The 22,688-nt window shown below is 43.9% G+C and overlaps 1 protein-coding gene across 1 annotated transcript in view; it reads left to right on the forward strand.

Annotated features, from left to right (window-relative positions):
* The window catches only part of CUNH1orf21 (chromosome unknown C1orf21 homolog), a 196,857-nt gene that overhangs the window by 60,606 nt on the left and 113,563 nt on the right, over positions 1-22,688 (forward strand). Inside the window, exon 2 of the mRNA XM_055624496.1 lies at positions 21,804-22,037. Within this exon, the coding sequence (XP_055480471.1) occupies positions 21,944-22,037 (94 nt within the window). The 5' untranslated portion in view covers positions 21,804-21,943. The remainder of the gene's footprint in view (positions 1-21,803; positions 22,038-22,688) is intronic.

Below are 22,688 nucleotides of genomic sequence, written 5' to 3' on the forward strand. Positions count from 1 at the left end.
TAGTTAAAGACAATATGATTTAATTTTTGGATATAGAAATAGAAACTTGGCTCTCCATGTTCTCATGTTCTTTTATGATACTCCTGGCCCCCATTCCTCTTTAGGAGCCAAGTATAGTGGCCTATACTCAAGATTTTAAAACTTTCATGTTGAAATTCTCCATGCTCCTACCTTCCCTACAGCTGTTCCTGACTCTTTTCAGACATACCTTGTAGCTTTGTCTGTGATAGATAGTTTTCTGCTGGTTCAACCAATTACTTGAATGTATCACAAGATTTTCATTTTAATTACTTTTTTATTATACGTTCAGAGGATGTAACTGATGTTTTGACATATGTATGCCTGATGAAATGGCAACATTCAAACAAGGTAACACATCCAGAACACCTCCTCATCAAGTTACCTTCTGGAGGCTGTATTAGTGTATGTTTGTGTGTATGTGTGCATGCATGTATGTGTGGTGTGTTTGTGTGTGTGTGCACGTGTGTGTGCATGTGAGGTGTGTGTGTATAAGCAACAGCACCTGAACTCTACTGTCAGCAACTTCAGTGTAATTTACAGTGAAAAAATACAGTGTAACTTACTTATCTTTCATAACTGCAGCCCTGTGCTCTTTGAATTACTTCTCCCCACACCCACACACGTCTTTCTGTTAGTCGCTATTCTAGTCCCTGTTTCTGACTGTATTTTAAGCATGTGTCCCAATGCATTTAAGAGAGTTGAGGTCTTGCAGTGTTTGTCTTTCTGTGCTTAGCTTATTTCACTTAGCTTGATGTTACCTAGCCTAATCCATATTTTTGTTAGAGATCTTTTATAAGACGGAATAGTGCTCTATTTAATAGTACTTTTTTGTTCATCCATGCACAGACAGTTGTTTGTATTACATGTATGCAATATTATATATTCTCTATATATATAGCTCCTGTGAACAGTGCTATAGAAAGCATGAGAATACCTTTGTCTGTGTAACATGCTCCTTCCACTGACTTTGAGTACATATTGAGACAGAGGGTTGAGGGCATATGGTAGTTCTAGTATTCATCTTTTGAGAACCATCTATACTGTTTCTCAAAGTAGCTGTGCAAAGGTACGTTCCCACCAGCGGTGCGCTGAGGTTCCAATTTTTCCACCTTCTCGCCAGCACATGTTGCTTAGTTATCTATTAAAAATGGCCATCCTAGCAGATGTGCTGTGTATCTCTTGGTTTACACAGGCACTTCCTAGTAGCCAGTGATGCCATCTCCTTCTCAAACATCTGTTGGCTCCTGGTATGTGCTCTAGAAATAAGTCTGTTTAGGTTCTCTGCCCCACTTTTGCTGTGGAGGTGTGTGTGTGTGTGTGTGTGTGTGTGTGTGTGTGTGTATTTGTATTTGTATGATAGTCTTTGGTATTTTTCATTCTGTAGATAATGAATTTTAGTCCACTTCAGCCCTTATTGCCTTGCCTCATCCTCCCCCCTCCTTTATTCCACTGAACTCTTTCTTCTCAACAATTCTGCCTCCTCCTTTCATGCCCCTTTTTGGGCAGGTGACCCACTGAATTGCGGTTGCCCATATAAGTGTGGATGGGAGCTTGCTTGCTGGAGCAAGCTTGTCAGTGGCTCCTTCACTGAAGAGAGTGACACGCCTTCCACCAGCCACATTAACTTTACATAGTTGTCAGCAAGGGCAGCGTCTCATGGACCCTCCTGCCGTGATGAAATGCGGACTGGCCCAGCGTTGTACAAGTCTTGTACAGGTACCACAGCTGCAGTCGGTTCGTGACTGCGTCAGCCGTGCTGTATCTAGAAGATGCCACTTTCTAGCCCTGCTCACCAATCTCTAGCTCTTACATTCTCTTCGCTTCATCTTCCGTAGTGTTCCCTGAGTCTTCAGGAGAAGGCTAGGTGTTCTTCACCTGGGCACTTCAAGGTCTTATTCTCAGTCTTTATCACTTGTACATCTCTTAACCATCATTGCAGCCAAAAGAAGTTTCTCTTGTTGAAGGTCAAGAGCTTCACTGATTCGTGGATATAAACTTAACTGTTTTGAAGCCAGTTTTCATCACCTACTGTTTGCTCTCTGAAAATTGTTCCATTGGAGTCAGATATTATTTATATATGCCTCTGTATAAGTCCAGGTGTGGCTTGTGTTATGCTAGTCTAACAATGAATGTGAACTGAGGAAAATTAAGGCATGAAAGACCAAGCTCAGACAGGAAATTATCTGGGGCAGCCTTCTGGAGAGGGTGTCCAAAGGACCATTAGCATCAACTTTCCCTCTTGACCGTAAGTATGACAACATCGCCCTTTATATTTTAGAGCTTTAAAAAAATTCTTCCTAAGACAGTGTTGGCTTGTGTGCAGTAATCAGCGAAGATCTTAGAGTATTCTAGAAATTCTTACTTGAAGGAAGGTATTCAGGACATAGAGTTGACTAGGATTACATTAGTCATCTTGAGAGGTAGATTAGTATGCTCAACCAATACTGAACAGAGATGAGTAGCATTTGGCCTGCATCTAGGGTCATATGCTTGGTAGTACATAGACCAAGACAGACAACCCTGACCTGGTAAGATAGACACAAGCAAAATGCTATGAAAACCCAGACGATGGAGACCTTGTCCTAGCTGAAGGGAGTTTAGGCTAATAGTTGCATAGAAACGTCCCTCCTTTCTTTCTACTATTTATTTGTTTTTTTTTTTTTTATAGGAATACAATGCTGTTTCTATAGATTTATATGTGTCTTTGTTGCTTTGTTACAACTCCTGAGCCTAGAAGTCTCACTAACCCTGCTCTTCTGAGTTTGAAACCCTCATCATCATCCAAGGCATTGATCTTCCTAGCATTTGTCCAACCTTCTGTGATCCTTTACCGAAACTGTCAGCTCCGCTTACATCAGCAGGTTTGCCTTTGCTCACTTAGGCTGGATTGTTCGGATTTCTAGTTAGCCCTTGCATTTGCTCTGCTCTTCCTTATATTTCACTAATTAACACTACAGTAGCAGACACTAAAACAGCTACTTGTAGGTATTCAAATCAAGTGATTCTGAGGTGTTTCACTTTGTAGCCTTGTGTGGCTTGAGAATCACTAGGTAAGCCAGACATCCTCCTGCCTCTGCCTCCTGAGTGCTGGGATTAAAGGTGTGTGCAGCTGTGCCCAACTAGAAACTTTTTTTTTTTTTACATAGATTCTATTTCTCTCTACTTCTTAAGCAGACTCAGTAGGTTGTAGGCAGGCTGACATCTGTGAATATACTATCATGATATACTGGTTAGCATTTTGTGTCAACTTGACACAATTTATTAGAGTGTCAAGAGAACTCTATAAAGAAGAACTCTCAATTGAGAAAATACCTCCATCAGACTGGCCTATAGGCAAGTCTCTCAAGCATTTTCCTGACAAATGATTGATGTGGGAGGGCTCAGCACACTGTGGGTGGTGCCAGCACTGGACATCTTGTGTCCACACCTTGTGGGTGGCCTTGAGTTGTACTCGAGAAGCGAACCAGTAAGCAACAGCATTCTTCCATGGCTTCTACATCAGTTTCTGCCTTGAGTTCCTACCCTCACTTTCCTCATGATAGACTGTCACCTGGAAATATAAGGGGAAATAAACCTCTTCCTCCTCGGGTTGCTTTTGCCCGTAGTGTTTTATCACAGCAGTGGAAAAGTAACTGAGACACATGGGCTTTGAGCTCTGCCCTGACACCTGCTGCTCCTGTGCTGCATTGGCTAGACCCTTGGGTGTGTGTGTATGTGTGTGTGTTTCTGGTTCTCTTGGGCTGATCATGGGTATCATGTCAGCTACCATCATGCTGGCATCCACATTCTTTTCTCCATCTGATTGGCTTATGTGCTTAACACAGAGAGAAAGTGAGTTTGCCTCAGTTTTGAATGTCCTGAGACACTTTCCTGGGAGTAACACTCAGTATAAAGTTCACTAAGGCAGTAATAGCCCTTTTTATCATTCTCTATACCTCATAAATAGGCACTTTGTGTGTGTGTGTGTGTGTGTGTGTGTGTGTGTGTGTGTGTGTGTATGACTCTTACCTACTATAAAATACCTGCTAAGTTCTTGGTAATATGCTTTTGCTTTGCATATTTTGCCTCAAATCCTCAGAAGGCTTCTACAACATAAATGCTATTTATACCTATTTTGTGGGCGAGGAAACAGGTTTAGAGAGATTATCTCTGCCTAGGTTCCATCCACGTCCAGTTTGTCTGTCTGTAGGTGAGGGGCGAGTGTCCCACCCCAAGAGCAGAGGTGTGTGAAGGTCCCCTGTTCCTGTTGGAAACCAGTTATTTGAAACACAGGTTACTGAGCACGGAGGGGAAATGGCCATTTTCTTCTGTAAAGGTTGCTCCCGAGGTGCGTACTGCTTTGCCCAGCACGGGGATGAAGGTGGGGGGGGGGTGGATACTGGATGTCAAACCCTGGGTCTCACTGATGCCAGGCGGGTATCGCACTGCTGAGCTACACTCTAGCCCATCTTCTGCAGCACTTGTTTCTCCAGGAGTTCAACTACAGGCTGGGGGACATTTGCCAAAATCTCATCGTTGCTTGTTTGACTGTGCTGGGTCCCCTTGGAAAAACAGATTTGAGGGCTCTTCTCTGAAGAAGTTAATGTGTAATTAAAGATATAGACAGTAAAGAATACAACTCATGCCTGGCCCATGTGTACTGAAATAAATGGATGCTAGCAAGCCTGCTGTAATTTGAAACAACTCCACAACAATTCAATTTAACGTCTCCATTCACTTACACCAAGTCTGACTTTTATAACACTCTGGCTTGCTGCCAGTTATCACAAGAGATTTGGAAATTTTCTCATAACAAAGTTAATTTTAATGCGTTGCTAAATACATGCCATAAAAGGAACTTAAGAGACTCAGACTAATTCAGCACTTGAGCATTAACATTGGTGAAATGATGGTGTATCAAAAACAGTAAGGAATTAACTCTGGCACGAAGGCTGTCAAATTGAAACAACTAGACGTCAGAGTGGTGTTTATGTCGTTAATAAATTTCTATACTGTAGAGGTAATTTTCCTTGAGGAAAATTTGGGTTTTTCAAAAGCAACCCAGGGAAGTTTTATTTAGTATCTCTCAGTGTGTCACATGAGGCTGTGTCTTTGCTTCAATGTGTTGGGATTTCAGCCCTTTTCTGGGCAACAGTGACAGCAGGGCTTTTCCAGAGTCCTAAACCTCCGTGTCAGCTTCCATCATCTTCACTGGCTGAGTCCGAGTGGTGTGGAGAGTAACCTGTTTACTAAACAGCTAGGTTTCCAAGGAAGACGTTCACGACTCTAACCAAATAAACTGTATTTCTGTAATTATGTCTTATTATTATTTTTATTTTTATTTTTCCTTCCGGAGATGGTAAAAGCTAAATCAGACTATTTTTCCCCCCACGGGTGGTTTCGGCGGTCAAGCCCAGGTCATCTGGAAAGCAGAGCAGTCACCATACCATTGGGCCATCCTGTCAGCCCCCACACTTTGCCAGGTTCTTGAGGTTTCCTTTCGTGCTTATAAGCTTGTACTGGTAAGGAACTGGCTCCGGTGGTAACGTGCCTAATTTGGCCTCACAGAACACTGAAATGGCACGAGGCTTTCTCCCTTCCTTCCCTGTGAATGAATGACTCCCTGAATGTCTCATAAAAGAGATTTTATTGGTGTTCCTTGTGCTGTGCATTGGCTTAACACCCCAAAGTTGCCCTGGGATTGTCATAGCCTGTCTCTGTTTATTGACGTTGTCTACATTCTTAAGCCTTCTCTGTTACTCAGGAAGTGTGCCCTGGACACCTGCACCTCAACCACAGGACACGGAGTCATGTCAGAGCCAGGAGGGGAGTGCTGAAAGGGACAGACACTTAAGAAAGCAATGGGAGCAGTGGATGGGGAGTCGAAGAAGGGCTGTGAGTACTCTGGAAGGGTGGAGGCGACTGAGGCTCCCCAGGACCAGGTGCTTGGAGCTGAGTATAAGAGCTGGAGGTGACCCGCTTATGGTGTTTCACACTTGTAATCCCAGCCCTCTGAAGGCTGGGGCAGGAGGATTGTCAGGAGTTTTTGAGGGAAGCTTGGGCTCTGGTGAGTTCTAGGCCAGATGTGCTACGCTGTGTGTGATACCATGTGTCAAAAAGTACAACAGACAAAAAGAAGGCTTGGCGGGGGGGGGGGGGGAACGGGACAGGACATCCTCAAAGACCTTCGCATCCATTCGCTTCTCTTTATTTCATCTCTCAACTCTTCCTCTGTTGTTCTCAAGTCTTCCACAGCACCTTGGCACATGGTGAATTTTTTTTCTACCCTATTATTCTCCAGCTCCTTTGTAGCCATTTTCCTACTAGAACTCTATCCATGGTCCTTTCTAGACCCACGACAGCAAAGCCACCAAGTACCCTGGGAGAAAACAGCTCCCCCGTGGATAGAAATCATTCTGTTTCTCTATAGATATCTAGCCACAGTTTTAATTCAAGATCTTCTTGGTACGTGGTGATCAAAAGAGTTGAGTGGAGAGGAGAGGGGAGAGGTAGGAAGAGAGCCACTCGGTGAGCCCACAGACACCAGCGTTTGTACTTCTTACATGAGGAACCACTGCCATTGTCAGGTGTGTGTGCTCCCTGAGTGGCTACTGACATCATACCCAGTGTGCAGCTTCAGCGGACACTGAATGGAAATGGAGTTGTGTTGAGGCTGGGGATGCCGCTGGGTGGCAGAACACACGCTTAGCCTGTGCAAATCCCCACATTCCTGTCTTAGGGTTTCTACTGCTGTGATTAAAAACACCATGACCAAAAGCAGTGAGGGGAGGAGAGGGATTGTTTCTGCTTTAAAACTCTCAGATCATGCTCTGTCATTTACGGAAGTCGAGGCAGGAACCTAGAGGCAGGAACCAAGACAACACTGCTTACTGCCTTGCTTCTCAGGGCTTGCTCAGATTGTGTGTTTATAGCACCCAGGACCACCATGCCAGGGTGGCATGGCCTACAGTGAGCTAGGCCCACCAATGCCAATCATTGATCAAGAAAACACACTACAGATTTGCCTAGAGGCCTTCTGTTGGGGAGCATTTTCTTGGTTGAGGTTCCCTCTTCCCAGGTATGTTTAGGTTTGTCCCAAATTGACATAAAACTGGCCATGACAGTCCTATTATCAACACCTCTCCCAAAAGAAGATAAAAAGAAGGAAATTAACTTATGTATGTGCTATCAGGAGAAACTAAGGTCAAAGATGTTATAAATACCATTAACTGTTATCCAATAATTTTTTTTTTAAATAATACTTTTCAGCAGAGATCAAATTAAGGTAACAACTTCCCTTTTTGATGAATTCTTCTGCCTCACTTTCCCTGGGCACCTAGCTCTGGGTTAACCTTATTGGCATCTAGAACCTTGCTGTTATTTGCCCTCTAGGTTGCCTGATGAGCCTGGCACACTGACTGGGCGCTGGTGTGAAAGTCACTGTACCTGACTGGGTGCTGCATAAGCAGACGTGGAATTTGTAACCATGGCTCTGAATTTTGTAGCTTTCCATCACCATGTGACATTGAGGAAGGATAGGTGTCTTTCCTTGTCTCCAGCTGTGATTTGATCACCTGCTGCCATTGGCATCACTGCTGGAGATAGCTTGGTATCCACACCTCACTTCATGCCGTGACCTGGAGTACTCACCTCATTCACTCCATTCTTTGTACCTCTAGTTAGAGCCTCCAAGCTTACTAAACTAGGCTCTGAACTGACCTGCTTCTTGGGGCTATTGTATCCATCTCTTCCGAGGGCAGTGCCCAGGGTTCCCCTATGCCTTATATAACATACATTCCTCTTGGCAGAGTTGTGTGAGTGGCCAGCTTCTAATAGTGGAGTTGATGAGAAGGAAGGTACCATAACACTGAGTGTAAGACTTTGGACCTTAACCTTTCTGCATCCTCATTACCTGACTTCAGGTACCTTGGGAAGTTGGAGTCTCTGTTTCCACGGCATAGCTTTGTAAACTTTTCCCACTCTTGACCCTTTCCTACTAAGAAATTCTGACATGCTTTGTAGGCTTATAAACTAGACATTTACCAGGCATTTACTGATAACAAATCATCAGAAATTTTATTTTAAAATAATATTTTTAGTATACATAGAATTTTGCCATTTATTAAGGATGGTGGCAGATTTGTTTACTAATAAGATTGGTGTGATTATTTTTACCTAGAGATTTAAATCTTGGCTGAATGATTCTGTAGGAAGTAGAATGCCTTCAGCATTTTTACAGAATTGATTTTTCAGAGTTTTTATTTTATCATTGTCAACATTGAGAATACCATGTTTTCACATGATCACATAGTATAAAACAACAAAAGTATGTTTAGAAATGTTTACTCTGGAAACTGTAGGGAATTCTGTTCTAATCCTAAACCAAATTCATTTCATGACTTTTTAAAGTGAAACTTAAGTCAGAAACTCAAACATCAGCTTGTACTATCAAATATTTTAAAATAGTGTAGTGTAAAAATATACTGATTTGATGCATGCTGAGGAAATGATGGTTGGAAAATGGTCGAAACCTTTGTTTTCCAGTGCCAGGAAGGTGATGTAGTCTATAAAGTGTTTTCTGTTGCTGTGAAACACCAGGACAAAAAGCAGCCTAGGGGGAAGGATTTCTTTCATGATATAGACAGTAGTCCATCAGTGAGGGAAGACAGGGCAGGAAGATAAGCAGGAACCATGGAGGAAAGCTGCTCATTGGTCTGCTCCCAGACTCAACTTTGGCTGCCTTTATAGCACAGGCTCACATTGCCACCATCCACAGTGGGCGGGGCCTTCCTCTACGAATTAGCAACCAAGAAAATGCCCACAGATGTGCTCGAAGGCTAGTTGGGTGAGACAGTTCTTCAAATGAGATTCCCCCTTTCTATATGTGTCAAGCTGACAGCCAAGACCAGCTGGTACACAGTGCAAGCCTGAAGACTAGATTTTAGATTCCTAGCACACACATAAAAAGCTGGTGTGGTGACATGTGTCTACATCCTGGTACTGGGTAGGAGAATCAGAAAGATCCCTCAGCTGGCTGGCCAGCCTCATTGGTGAGCTCAGGTTCAGTAAGGGAGACAATTGGCTCTGATATCTGGACTCCACACAAAGACACACACACACACACACACACACAAACACACAAACCTACACACCTGCATGCACCTAAACATGAGCACACATAAATACACACACATACGGAAAAGTCTTTGTCTACCATGATTAAGCCAGTTTCTATAAGAGCAGAAGATGCGGTATGAGTAGTAAATAAACAAATAAACCAAAAACTGCCTTTTACAGCGCTCTCTAATCCAAGCCACGCTATCTCAGGCAGCGTTCTAACCGTTGCGTGGCGTGGACAGCTCGTGTAGTACACAGTATGAGTGCTCTGTGTTCGGAACCCCTGCCTTCGGCTCTGACCCACAGTTTAAGAAGGTGTGTCTTTGGCGCTGCCCCCATAGGTCCTTGTGTAGTGATTGCTGCCTCTCAGTGATGAGTCTTGTCAGCAGCCCTTCCTGCATTACGTACACTACAGAGCAGCCAGCAGACAGGATGTTTAGATGCAGCTAATGCTTAGAAAGGCTGCAGGTCTGGCTGCAGCGTTTCTTGTCGTGTAGATTGATGGCATCTAGCTGTTCGGCTGATGTCATTGTGCATGTGTGTTTCAGAGTGAGCGTAACGGGGGAGGAGGGTAGTTTTAATCTGGCAAGGACTCATTACCCACTTGTGGGATGAAGGGTAGGCTCCTGGCTTACTCCTATTTGATTTGTTTCCTTCATTGGAGGAAAAGAAATGGCTGTGTCATCCTATAGAGAATTCTACTTTTTCTTTGACATACAAATAAACATCCTCCTACACTTGATTTATTTACTTCACCACTGCTGGAACCATTAGTCTTTAAAAACCACATTGTTATGTTGCTTTATTGTATTTTAACCTTCAGTTTTGGATGGGAAGGCAAATATTGTATTATGTCAGAAGTGGAGGACTCTTAACAAATGACCACTAAAAACCAAAATCTTCTAAAGTCTGATGACTGCAATGAGAAGTCAAACCAACCCAAGGGAGGAGGGCAGGGGCTAAATTGTTTCTGGAAATGTGTTCATCATGAGGATTCAACTTTCATCCATTCATTAAAAGAAAGCATTCAAATATCCTTTTCTCTCTCTCATCCCCTTTGTTTGTCAGAATATAGGTAGTAATGAGTACATTTGTTCATTTTCATTAAAAGTACGTATTCGGCCTGCAGGTATCCAGAATATAAAAATGTCAGGCGTTGGCTATGAAGAGCTTCTAGATTCTTATTAATTTGAGTTGTGCCAAGGCCAAAGTGTAATTGGCAACTGGTCCTAATAATGTGTATGCTTGCTCTTCACAGTCCTGATGCTCAGGATTTTGGAACCTGGCATCAAGGCTCCTATAACCTTCCAGTTGTTTTTCCAGTCTGTCTGCCAGTATCGATTTGCCATTAGCCAAACCTGACCTGAGCAATGGGTTTCCAGGCCCATGCCAACAGGTATATAGATGTAGGCACAGTTTAGGAAAAAGTCTCTCGCTGCTCTGTTGCTAGGTTACTGAACCCTGAAGAACTGAGCCCTGCACATAGCATCTGTGCTCCAAATTTGTTATTTATGGTTCCAAGCAGCTGCTGTTCATATTTGGGTAAACAATGAAATACAGAATGAATAAAACTAAATAGTCAGACACAGCACCTCAACAGATAACTTCGGGCAAATGTCTGGGACATGCTCAGTGAAGGAGACAGATTTGAAGTTTCTATTTATGCTCAGGGAGTTGTGAGTCATCTTCGCAGAGTTGTGGTGTTAACTCAGTCATGGACTTGAACTTGAACCCCAGAGCTAGCTGATGAGGCTGCAGATGCCTCAGTCCAGCATTCCTGGGCTAGAGGTGGGACTAAAAGCATCAATTTTGCATATAATGGTTTAAATTTTTCCCTCTTTTATTCACTTTTCACTAAAATCTCTCCTCTATATTTTCAGTCATATGGGCAATTTTTTTTTTTTAAATGCAAACCCTTCGAGATTATGTTTACCAAAGTGTGGTATAATTATATAATCGACACTTGACTTCTTTAAACAGCCTGGATAGTGATTGTTCAGCTGCACTTTTCATAAAAGTTTTTTTTTTAAGCCAAAATTACTATAGTTTTCTCATCCTACATACTTCAGCTCTCTAACCAGCATCTAACAAATGTTAGACTCCTACTTTTTTTTGCAAACACTGACATGGGATGAGAGTCATCAAGAGCACAACTGGCCCTCAAGATTCATAAACAACACCAAAATACAAAGCCACAATACAAAGCAACAGTGTGGATGGTGCCCCAAGGCTGTGTGTAATTATTTTCTAGATCAGAGTTACATGCCAACTCCAGAGAGAGAAATCCAAGTGGACCAAATTAGAGGGAGATGGAAAGAGAAGTGCAGCCTTGTAGTGACTCAGAGGGTGGTGAGTGGGTCCTGTAGACCCATGCTCATGATGTTAGGGAAAGGGAAGATCTGAAGCCTAGAGCAGCATTTCTTGGAGATGCAGAGATGTGTTCGGCCTTTGAAGGGTGGGCAGACTTGGGCAGCAGGCAGAGATGATAGGAGGAGTTCCGTTTAAGGACACGCCTGAGAGCACAGGGTTTTGTGGGCTAGACACTGTACTTACTGCATCAGAGCACCTCTAGAAGCTAGATGGGAGAGCATATGTGTATGGAAAACCTGCAGTCACGTGACAAGGATTTAGGCTTTCACCTGGAGAAATGCCTTTATTGCTTTTTAAAAAGATGTATTTCATTGTGTATGTGTTCATGCGTGAGATGTATGCTGTGTGTGCAGATGCTTTCAGAGGCCCAAGGCATCAGATCCCACTGGGTGCTAGCAAGCAAACTCAGATCCTTTGCAAGAGGCTCTGCGCCACTGAGCAATCTCACTAACCGCCCCCCCCCCACCCCCCCACCCCACTACTCTTTTGGTGAGCTAAGCTAAGTTCTGTTGACTATAACCCTAACACTCAGGAAGCTGAAGCAGGAGGGTGGCAAATTTGAGGCCAGCCTTGGTTACACAGCAAGACTGTCTTAAAACAAAACCAGAAATGCCATAGGGATTATGATTCATATTTCTGGATATGATTGGGAGTGAAAGGCTGTTTTTTTTGTACTGAGATGGAGGCTCGGAGAGGGTGGCCATCTGTGGCTCCAGCACCTTTTGGGAAGGTTGGCTTACATACACCAGACATCAGGCAAAGGTAAGGCAGGAGAACCCTTTTCTATGCAAGGTGTTATGGCAGCAAACACAAGTGGGGAGACCCAGCAGCCTGCTGCTTGGCCTTTTGAAGATTTGTTGATTCTCTCCCAGTCAGAGCTTCCAACACAGCATCGGTAAAATACAGAGATGGGGTCTACCTTCAAAACACCACTGCCGTCGGAGTGTCTTCCAGACTGAGGCCGATCATGGGACAGCGTACAGACAAGCGTTCTCCGGAAATGTGGAGGCTAGAGTGGCCATGCATGGAAGGCAGAATACTGAGGGAGAAGGGTGTTTGCCGAGGCCCGTGTGAGGGATGCTTGTTGTTCTGAGGTGGTAGGAAGAAGCTGTGGTGGTTTAGCAGGTGTAGGTGAGAATAATCTGGGTTCCCCAGGGTGGCCTCAAAATCTACATATCCTAAAGCCTCGACCCTGGAAGCATTAGTGAGCGTTGATGGACTCGAAGCTAGAGCAAGGCCTTAATTTATCTTTGCTGTGGAAAACTGATGAGACGCTTGTTAGGTTGTGAGGAGCAAAACTTTTTGGTCAGAATTTGAATCATTTTCTGATGCTTCCAAGGCTGCCATCCTGACACCTATTGGACATGACTATGCAGTTTTCCCTCTCAAACAGAACAAAATATAAACAAAGGGATATAATACAGTAAAAACTGAAGTTTGGGGGCCAGGCCTAGAGATGATCTACAAATACAATTGTAATTTATATCCTCTTTAAACCTGTTTTTCTTCAATGAGATCTTGGAAATGAAAACATTTTGTCTTGCTTTTCTCCGGCCTCCTTCTAGGGATGAAGGCTGCTAGTGTGTTGGCAGTGCTCGTAGGCACAGCAGTAATAAAGAGCTTGCCGTGTGTTTGTCTGTCCTTTTTTTGGCAGAAGCAGCCACTACAGGTGAGATACCCATTGGGGATTTTACAGATACATCTCAGGCCAGGCTCTAGCTGGACTGGAATATAGTCAGGTCTTCATTGTGCTTCTTCAAGACCTGTTTCGGATAAAGCCTCCGTGTCTGCAGTGAGAACTACGTATAGCCAGCATGTCTGATGCCTCGCTGTGGGCCTCCCTCGTGTCATGCCATCCTGTTGAGCTTGTCACGTGGTCTCTTTCTCTGAGGACGTGCTATGGACAAGTAGAGAAGGACATCATGTTCACGAACAGTATGCCTTCCGGAAGGGAACGCTGGATTGATTCAGAATAATTAGTTGCAATTTCTGGTAACATTTACAAGGTCACCATAGCTTGAGACCTTTAACCCTACATACTCCTGACTTGATTTGCAGTGGCCAGATAAGAACATGCAGGCTAAAGGGGAGTGTCACTTCTAGTTTCCCTCTCAGACCCCAGTAACCATCAAAGACTAAGTGTCAGTGAAGTAGAAGGACCCTCCGGTCCAGGGTTCAGGTTAAATGTGGCAGTGGCAGGGCCAGCTGACCTACCCCAAGGCACAGCCATCCCTCTGCTGATTTTTATCTTGTCCTCTTGTATTCTAGTCTTCAAGTTTTTTAGAACAGTGATTGCACAGAATGGCTTTTGGCTGGCTGCTGCAGAATCAATGAAGTTCCCCCAAAGCCTTCTCCTTATCAGAGAATAAGATAAAAGAAAATGGAGATAGTAAAAAAAACAAGCAAACAAAATCCAACTAAGTAGGTAGAAGGGTCTGGTTTATGGTACCTGAAATGATATTTATCATTTGTTCTCCTAAGACATCATCCTTAAAACATTCTTTGCTATGGAAAACCAGTCAAAGACTCAATGCCAGCCAGAACAATCAATCACTTTGATAGGCTTGATAGTCTATCAGATGGGTCCATTGGCCATGTTGCAGCCCGTGTGTTGATTCTGACTAAATATGGGGTAACACATGTGGGGTGGGGCTAGGGTAGGGCTAAATATCTTACTTTGAGTCTCTGGACCCTATTGGAAAATGAATCAGGTTGTCAAAAAGGTATTGTCCAAGTAAGTAAATAGCACATTTTCCCAGATCAGATTAGAGCCAACATTCAAGTGCCAAAAGCTTTGAAAATTCTGGCATTGCTCCTTCCCTGTCTTGTTTTGGGGGAATGTACTGAACATTTCAAATTCTCTGTGATAGCCCAGATGAACTTTTGAACTTTGATTATTGGCGATTTATTAAAGACGTCTCTGTCTGTGAGGGTAAATCAAGACACGGGGCTGAAGGCAGCTCCCTTCCTTAAAAGCTTTCTCCTATGTGTCATATCTCTGTGCAGAGAGGTTTCCAAGATGTTTCACCCATTGGCATCTACTGTTGGCCTGCCAGCGTGGTGGACACTTACAGAGAGGAATTATTAGGACAGGTTGTAATCTTGGAAATCTCTCTGGCTGATAACATCAGCTGATAACAGTGAACTTCATGCTCACGGGAAGCTCACGGGAGCTGAGACCGAGTGTGGCTTCCTGCCCTACAGTGTGTTTGCACACAGCCTGTGCCTCTAGAGCCTTGGGACATGCTACACTGGGACTGATTGTCCCATACCTGGCATCCCAGAAACCCCCGGCTCTGCTCAGGTCTCTTTATTTGTGCTGCACAAGGACCACACACGTCTGCTTCTGCAGAAAGAGCTCTCCCACGTTCCTCTTTATGTTGGGTCCGCCTGCTGACCTCGGCTTACTAAAACCAACCACCCGCCACAACTTAACCTCCCCTCTCCCCATTCCTTCTTTCCTTTCTTCTGCCTCTGTTCTTCCGAAGTTGATCCGTGTGCTGTTACTAACACCGGCAGTAATGACAGGCACTCTGTGGTTGATCTCTCCACACCTGCTGTCATCTCGGGTGCTTGCCGCCGGCCGTCTCTGCTACTCTCTACTAGATCTACAAGGCCTGCTTCCAGCACACCAATGAGACCCAGGACATGCTAGAGTAAGGAACTTCCCCACACACCCTTTCCCATAAGATACTGGGTGTGATTCTGTCATTTCCCAGCTCATTAGAATGGTGTATCTGTGAGAGAAACGTCTCCCCCCATGAGGAGCCTTTACCTGTTTACATTCTCCAAGCTTTTCAAGGCCCTTTCAGATCGTAAACATGTTCTAGAGAAAGTGTGAAGACTCCACAAGACAGAATTGGAGGTAGTTGAGGCTCTCCTGTGGAGGTGGGTTTTAGTGAGCAGCCTTCTACCCAGCAGTCTGGGGTTAGTGAGCCCTGGTGCTCACAGATAGTACACACACTTGGTATTGTCGCCTGAGACCCTAGAACGAGATCTCCTAGGCCAGAGGAAACACCAGCCTCTTGTGGGGAAATTCCACTTATTTTGGACCAGGGATTAGAAGGAAGAGGGGAGGCTATTTTGGAAGGAAAGAGGGGTGCGTGTTTATATTTTTAGGGAAACTGTGCTTTGAAATTGTAGGACTATGCTCTTTTTAGTGTTCCTACGCTATTAAAAGTAATACTAATTCTGGCCATATTAAATACAGCCACTCTCAAATATCAATACCAAATTAAGTTCTCAAATAAAATCCATGTAGTCCTTTATGTTTCCAAGTTATAAAAACTTGTTTGCTTCTGGTTTATGCTTCTTCGGTTTAATTTTTTTTTAAAGATTTATTTTTATTTATGTTTGAATGAGATGGGGGAGAGAGAGAGAGAAAGAGAGAGAGAGAGAGACGTGCATAGGATGGCCTGCCGAGGTCAGAAGGAGTTGAATCCTCTGGAGCCAGAGTCATAGGCAGTTGTGAGCTACACAGTATGGGTGCTAGGAAGGGAACTCTGATCTTCTGCAAGAATAAATATCTTTGAGAGCCCACATTGCTACAGGTGTGTAGTTTTAATCAAGAGCTCTTTGTCCGCCTTCCCAGAAGCCATGTCCACTGCTCATAGTAGAATGGCATCAAGTTCTTATCCTTAGCTTGAAGGACAGTCATTCCACAATTGTTCCTCCCCCCCACCCCCCCCCAAAAAAAAGCTGGTTCCCTACAAAAAGCATCACAAGAATTAATTTTATTCATTAAAGCCAGGATAGAGAAAGGGAAAGAGGAGCTGAGCTTTTCTCTGCTTTTCAGTTTTTACACATTGAAGCCGACATCACCTGTGGGCCAAACATTATCAGAAATGATAGATGGTGTCTATCATCTGTAGCACTTCTGAGGCATGTCCAGGTATTAGACTTCCAAACATCTGCTAATAGAGGAAGTTTTTTTTTTTTTTTTAAAGTGTGTAAACGAATTGAATCTAGGCAAGACGAGGCCTTTTTGTGACTGGTCATTTTATCCTTCCCACAGAGCCTTGGTTTGGTCAGGCCACTGAATCAAGCTTAGCTGTATGAAGCCCAGTCCAAGGGTAGGCCTGTGACAGTAGAGACCAGGGTTGGCGTGCCTCATGTCTGCCTTTTCTACTTTCTACCTGTCTCTCTAACTCACTTGGAAAATCCCACACACGTGTCCTCTTGTGTAAGGCCTGCTACTATTATATTTCTGTGAGATACCTCTGTCCAACTATTATTTACAGAGATATGAGTTCTCCCATTAAGAAAACTGAAGCCAAAATCCATGTGTCTTTGGAGCTAATGGCATATTGTTGATTGTCATGATACCAAATGGATGGGAGTAGAGGGGTAAGCATGGTCTGTGATGTTAACAGGAAGATTTGACTTCCAGATACCATCGTGTCAAATGTATTTCATCTCTCTGTGTATTTTTAGCATTCAGATTGAAATGTGAAAAGGTGTTAACAGCAGCTTAAGGACACCAAAGCTTCAAGAGTAGAAATCACTTTTAAGTTTTTATCCCCCCTTCCCCTCCCATGAGCTCTTGCATTAACACTCATTATGGGGGAATGCAGCAGATGGGCAAACAGACTGATTGTGTGTGTGTGTGTGTGTGTGTGTGTGTGTGTGCGTGCGCACACATGTATGTGTTATGGAGCTTAGATGCTTGCTTTTTCTTCAACAGAAGAAAGGAAATTTTGGATGTTGTCTTGTCTGGTTTCCCTTTTTAATCAAAAGCACAAAAGGAGCCACTTCGGTCTGGTCTATTAATAATGAAACCGTATCCCTCTCTTAACTGCTGGCTTCATAGCCTCTGTGTGCCCATTGCAATCAGAATTTGATTTCTTTCCAGTGCTGCAAGCCTCGTGTGGGCCTTCATGTCCGTATTCTTTCTGGCTTCGGTTTCTTTATGGGGTTTATCATTTCTTTAATTCATTTTTTTAGATGTGTTTTTCTTCACAAGGAAATTTGTCTAGAATATTTTGGCATTTCTATCCAACATGAAAAGTTCTTCTCTTAATTAGTGGGAAGTAAAGTTACCTATAACATTAAGTAATCAGAAATCTTCAACTGTAGTCTTTTTGTTTAAACAAAGGGGTCAATTACCTCTTTGATTTTCCTCAAAAATAAAATTCTTCTTGTTTTACACATTTTAAAACTCCCTCATAAAAACTGAATTAGATTCATAGGTTTGCTGATGTATTTTATGAAAAGTGGGGAATGGTCTATAGAGATGGTCTTGAATTAGGTAAGATTGTGGTGTTGTGGTTTCCACATTTTGAGGACATTACACATGATATGTAGGCTACCAACCATTTGGGGAGAATTATACACAAAGCCCTGAGTGACTAATTTGGCTCTGTGTTTTCTGAGACGCCTGATGGTCCTACCTCATAGATTATTTAGCTTAAAAACAAGTCAGCCTGTGAGTTCGTCTTAGAAGTGTCCATCAAACTTCAAAGAGACGCTTCAGTTCAGTTCTCACACTGTGATCTGCAGCTTCAAGCAACAACACGCTGTTAATAACGGTATGTGGAAACGTGGACCCTGCCTGCTGGTTTGCACCGTGAGCCTTGAATCTGAGTGCTGTGCTTTCAGAGACAGAAATGAATAGGCCAGATGGGGGTTGGGAAAGAACTCAAGCAAAGCTAGAGGCAAGATGGAAGCTGAAAGGAAGCTAGTGTTTTTATGTGAAAGTACAAACCAAAGCAGAGTTTTCCTGAGCAGGTGATTCCAGCAGTCTTAAGGGAGACATTTTTGAAAGACTGCCCAGAAGGAAGTTGAATTCAAGTTGAGGGAGAGAATCTTAGAGATGAAACCTATTATGCAGTTCAAAGGTGTTTTAATGATGGCTCCTTAGTTGTGGTCTGGTCTCAACCCCAGCTCTTCTCTATACTCACTTTCTGAAAGTTGAGTCAGGTTCCTGTGGGGTGAACGCCCTGGTGTCCTATATTTAATCTGCAGAAGACAGACCACATTGTTGCAAAACTGGTCTAATTGCCTCCCTCGCTGATCATTTCCATTCTATGGGGGCAGAGAGGAGTATCATAGCTCATCTTTTTTCCACTGTGTGCTTGGAACCTACCCATCACAGCCTACTACCGAAGAGTTTTACATTAACATCTGCTAATGAAGTGACTGAATGATTGGACAAGTGCTGTGACATAGTCAAAACGTTTCCTCGGTGATCCACATGGGACTAACTTTATAACTTAAAGGTCTGCCCCTCAGATCACTCCAGTCCTACCGAAGAGGCGAACTTACTGAAATATAGTTCTAACATGCTCGTAAAACTTGAAAATGTCACTTTTAAAGTCAAAATAGGGCTACAAGCTGTGTACTGTAGGGCATTTCAGAGATGGACTGTATCCTGACTGATGGTGGAGAGAGAGTGCCTACAGTGATGGTGCTTATTAACGCGGAATTAGCTGGATGTGGTGGCTCTTGCCCACAGTCCCAGCTTCTTGAGAGGCTGAATCAGGAAAATCACTTGAGCCCAGGAGTTCAAGATCCCTTCCCCTCTCTCTAACTTCTTTCCCCTCCCCTTTCTCTCCTCCCTGTGTAATATCACATGATATATACTAAATATATATCTAACTAAACTGAAACTTCTTACGGAATCACTTGAATTGAATACAAATTGTATCCACTGTACTTGTTCACCTGACCCTCACTCCAATACTTGAATAGCTGAGACCTCCTTTTAGAAAGCATCTTGCATGTTTTGTCTTTGTGAGCCTGCGGCAACATGTCCATTTTCATATAGCTTTAACTCTTTACATCCACAAACACTTTTAATGTAAGCAGAGCTTTTAAGAACGAGAAGCACCATGAAGTGCTTCTGAGGGCCAGAAAGTTAATTCCTGTCAGCTTCTTTCATTACAGAGGTCTCTTCTCACCTGGGGTTTCAGCTTCCTTGGTTTCAGTTACTTGAGGTCAACGGTGATACTAATATTCTTGACTCATTCCAAAGAGAATTGCACATTCACATGAGTTTCACTGCAGTGTAATGGTCCTATTTTTATTAGTCATTACCACTGTTCTCTTACACTGCCTAATTTGTAAAGTAACTTTTGTCACAAATATGTACATAAGGAAAAATAGTAAATGCAGCGTCGGCACTGCTTTGTTTTCATCTATTGAGGGTCTTGAAACAGTCACCCCTGGCCTGGAGCGAGGCTTCAGTCTTTGTAAGAAACGATACAAGAAGCATGACATTTCAAATGTGAGGTTAGAATGAAAAACACAATGAAACAAAACAAAACCCGAGGTGACTGGGGAAGGGTGGGAAGGGGTGGTACCGCTGAGCCGAGGAAAGGGTTGATACTGGCCTGAGAAGGTGCTGACGGAAGCCAGAAACCACCCCAGCACCGGCAGGGAGAGGGACAGCAGGAACCCTTAGCTGCTGTGGGCTGGGGATGATTTTTCAGTTCCTCACTCCTGTCCGTAGAGACCAATCTCATCTCTTGTTTCTGTGATGGTTCTTCAGAAACCAGATGAAGTAGGCAGAGGGATAAGCCTGCTACCATTCTGGTATTTCTCGTGGAAAGCCGTCCTGGGCAGGCCAGGCCTTCTCCGGGCTCCTCAAATCACCAGCAGTGCTGGCCTCTTCCTGCCCCGACCCTTCTGGAGCGAGTGTACAAACATGCTCTGTCTTTCCCCAGCCCTGTTCTTAGTTCAGCTGCTCCCCACGTCTGCATGCGGTCACTGTGTTTTCAGACTGGTCAGTTTCTACCAAGTCTTTAACGCCCCACAGCAATACCACTTCCTCTGTCTAGTTGCTGCTGCCCCCAGCCAGAAATTGGATCTGCTCTTTTGAGTCTCACATTGCCATAGATTCTGCCACAGCCCTTATTGTGTGTGTGTGTTTTATTGGCAGCTCTTCCCCCCTTAGGCTCCCGAGAAATAGTTGTTTCAAAGATGTTACTACTAAGTAATAGAATAGCTTGTGTGTGCCTGTGTTAGTGTGTACAGCCATAGACCTGGATTTCATATAGCCTTAAAAAGATGAAAACGGGTTAACGTAAGATCCCCTGGTGCATGAAGGATCAGTGATGAGAGAATAATACTCTGAGGGATTGTATGGAGGTAGCATATGTTACAGTCATAGTATTGCTGCAGTTGTTGTTTGCATGTGTTGTTGGGAAAGTACCCTTTGCTGAGGTTTTTATAGCTTAAATGATCCGATCTCTGTATCTAAAGATGTCCTTTACATTCTAGGAAGGGCCTAGGGCCCATTAGTCCTGTTGAAAGCTTGCAGCTATATTTAGGTTAGCACCATTGGTGAGACCTGACAGGCTCAATTGTTCAGAGCAGGAATGGTGGTTTGTGGGTGCTGGTGAAGGTTGACCAAAGAATGGTGCTTTCTTGGTTCTGCCAGGAGCTTGAGGAAGTAAGTGTTAGGTTGATAAGGAGTGGGGGAGGGTGGGAGGGATGGATAAAGAGGTATTTCAACAGGAACAGCTCCTAGATTGTAGCACCTCATTTTACAGGACTGCGATGGCTGAATAAGACTAATTGTAAACACAGAAAACAACAACAACAAAAAAAAAAAAAAAAAAAAAAACAAAGTCTCCGAGTACAGTGAATACAGCAAACCCTGAGAGTCTGGGTGGCTACCTTCAGTGTGGCAGGGAAGGTGATCTCACTTTAGTCAGAGTAAGGGTTAGCTCTGAGTGATTTAGATTTAATGAGGGTTAGCTCCAAGCGGTTTATTCATAAGCAGTCCTTACGCCTGTATGAGAGACCAGTAGGCACACAAAGGCCATGCCGGGAATTAGACCTCTACCTGAGCCGTCTGTTTTTCTCCATTGTCTTCCTCCATTTTTGGCTCAGTCCTTAAAACGGTGAGCGAGTGGGCTGAGCAGAAAAGAAACACAAGTAAGTCTAATTCTTGACTCAAGCTGGCTCCAGATACATAACCTAGTCCTTGGTCCAGTCTGAGAAGGAAGGTGAAAGATGGCCTGCAGGGAGGGATGGCAGCGAGGCACCGTGCTCTTCACTTATTCTGGAAGCTTTGAGATTCCAGAACATCAGCAAATTTGCAAAGCACCTTGGATGCCCGGGCGGAGGTTCTCACATCCTTGAGTAAATGCATCGTGCTCTTTACCTCACTTTGAAAATGCCTCTGAACCAGCGTGTGCTGTGTGAGGCATGCCTTCCCAGGTTGCTTTCTGAGCAGGGATCAAGACGGGATGGCCACACTGCACTTCCTTCTTCACCCCGGAGTTTGGAAGCCGGGGATTGGGCTGTGTAATGCTGGCCACCCACCCCCAGGAAGCAATCCCAGATACCAGTCTCCCTTTCTCTTCCCGTAGGTGCACACATTGTGACCAACAGCAGCAGCAGCAAGGTGGATTTCCTTTGTGCTTGAAGAGAGAGAGAGAGAATAAACATGTCTCCGTGTCTGTAGAGATGATTTGCAGTTCAGCCCGGCTGAAGCTGACCGAATGAGACTATGGGCTGTGCCTCTGCCAAGCATGTTGCTACTGTTCAAAATGAAGAGGAAGCCCAGAAAGGGAAGAACTACCAGAACGGAGATGTGTTTGGCGGTGAGTGCTCACACACTCTTCCTCTCGGCCTGTCAGGTCCAGGCCTTTCCCTTTGCTGACCGTGAGCAGCTGGACTGATTCATGTCTTCTGCTGTTGAGTCAGAGAGATGGTGACGCTTAAGCGAAATCGGGGCAGGCCTCTCCTGTTGTCCAGTTATGTCATTTGTACCCAGGGAGGCTTGGGGAGAATGACAGGGTTTTCATACACAAATTCCCAGTCAAATCGACTTCAAGAACCAGCGACATTTAAATAGGGACGTCAGGCAATGACATGTGTGTCCTGGTGGGTGACAACTGAAAACACAAGCCAAAAGTGGTGTGAGTAGAGTTTATAAATGACAAGGTGGATGTGTTTTGGGGTTAACAGAGTAATTTCATATTTTAAAATGCAATAAAGAATAATTTTAGTGTACCTAGTGCAAAGGTCACACAAATTGCAGGTTCATGGCCTCTTCTGTAAGCCCCCAAAAATAAACAAACAGACAAACAAATAATAAAAAAAAAAGGGCAGGCTGTACAAATTGAGTTGTTTCACATAAAAACTGAAATGTTTTCAGGCACTCTCCCCACTCTGGGTCTTCATTTCTTGGGTAATCAGTAGGGTAGGGTGCTATTTGCCCATCAGCCAGCCTGTGGCTTCCATTGAATCAC

Source organism: Psammomys obesus, unplaced genomic scaffold (genome assembly GCF_907164565.1).
Source record: "Psammomys obesus unplaced genomic scaffold, mPsaObe1.curated_primary_1811, whole genome shotgun sequence".
Classification (NCBI taxonomy): domain Eukaryota; kingdom Metazoa; phylum Chordata; class Mammalia; order Rodentia; family Muridae; genus Psammomys; species Psammomys obesus.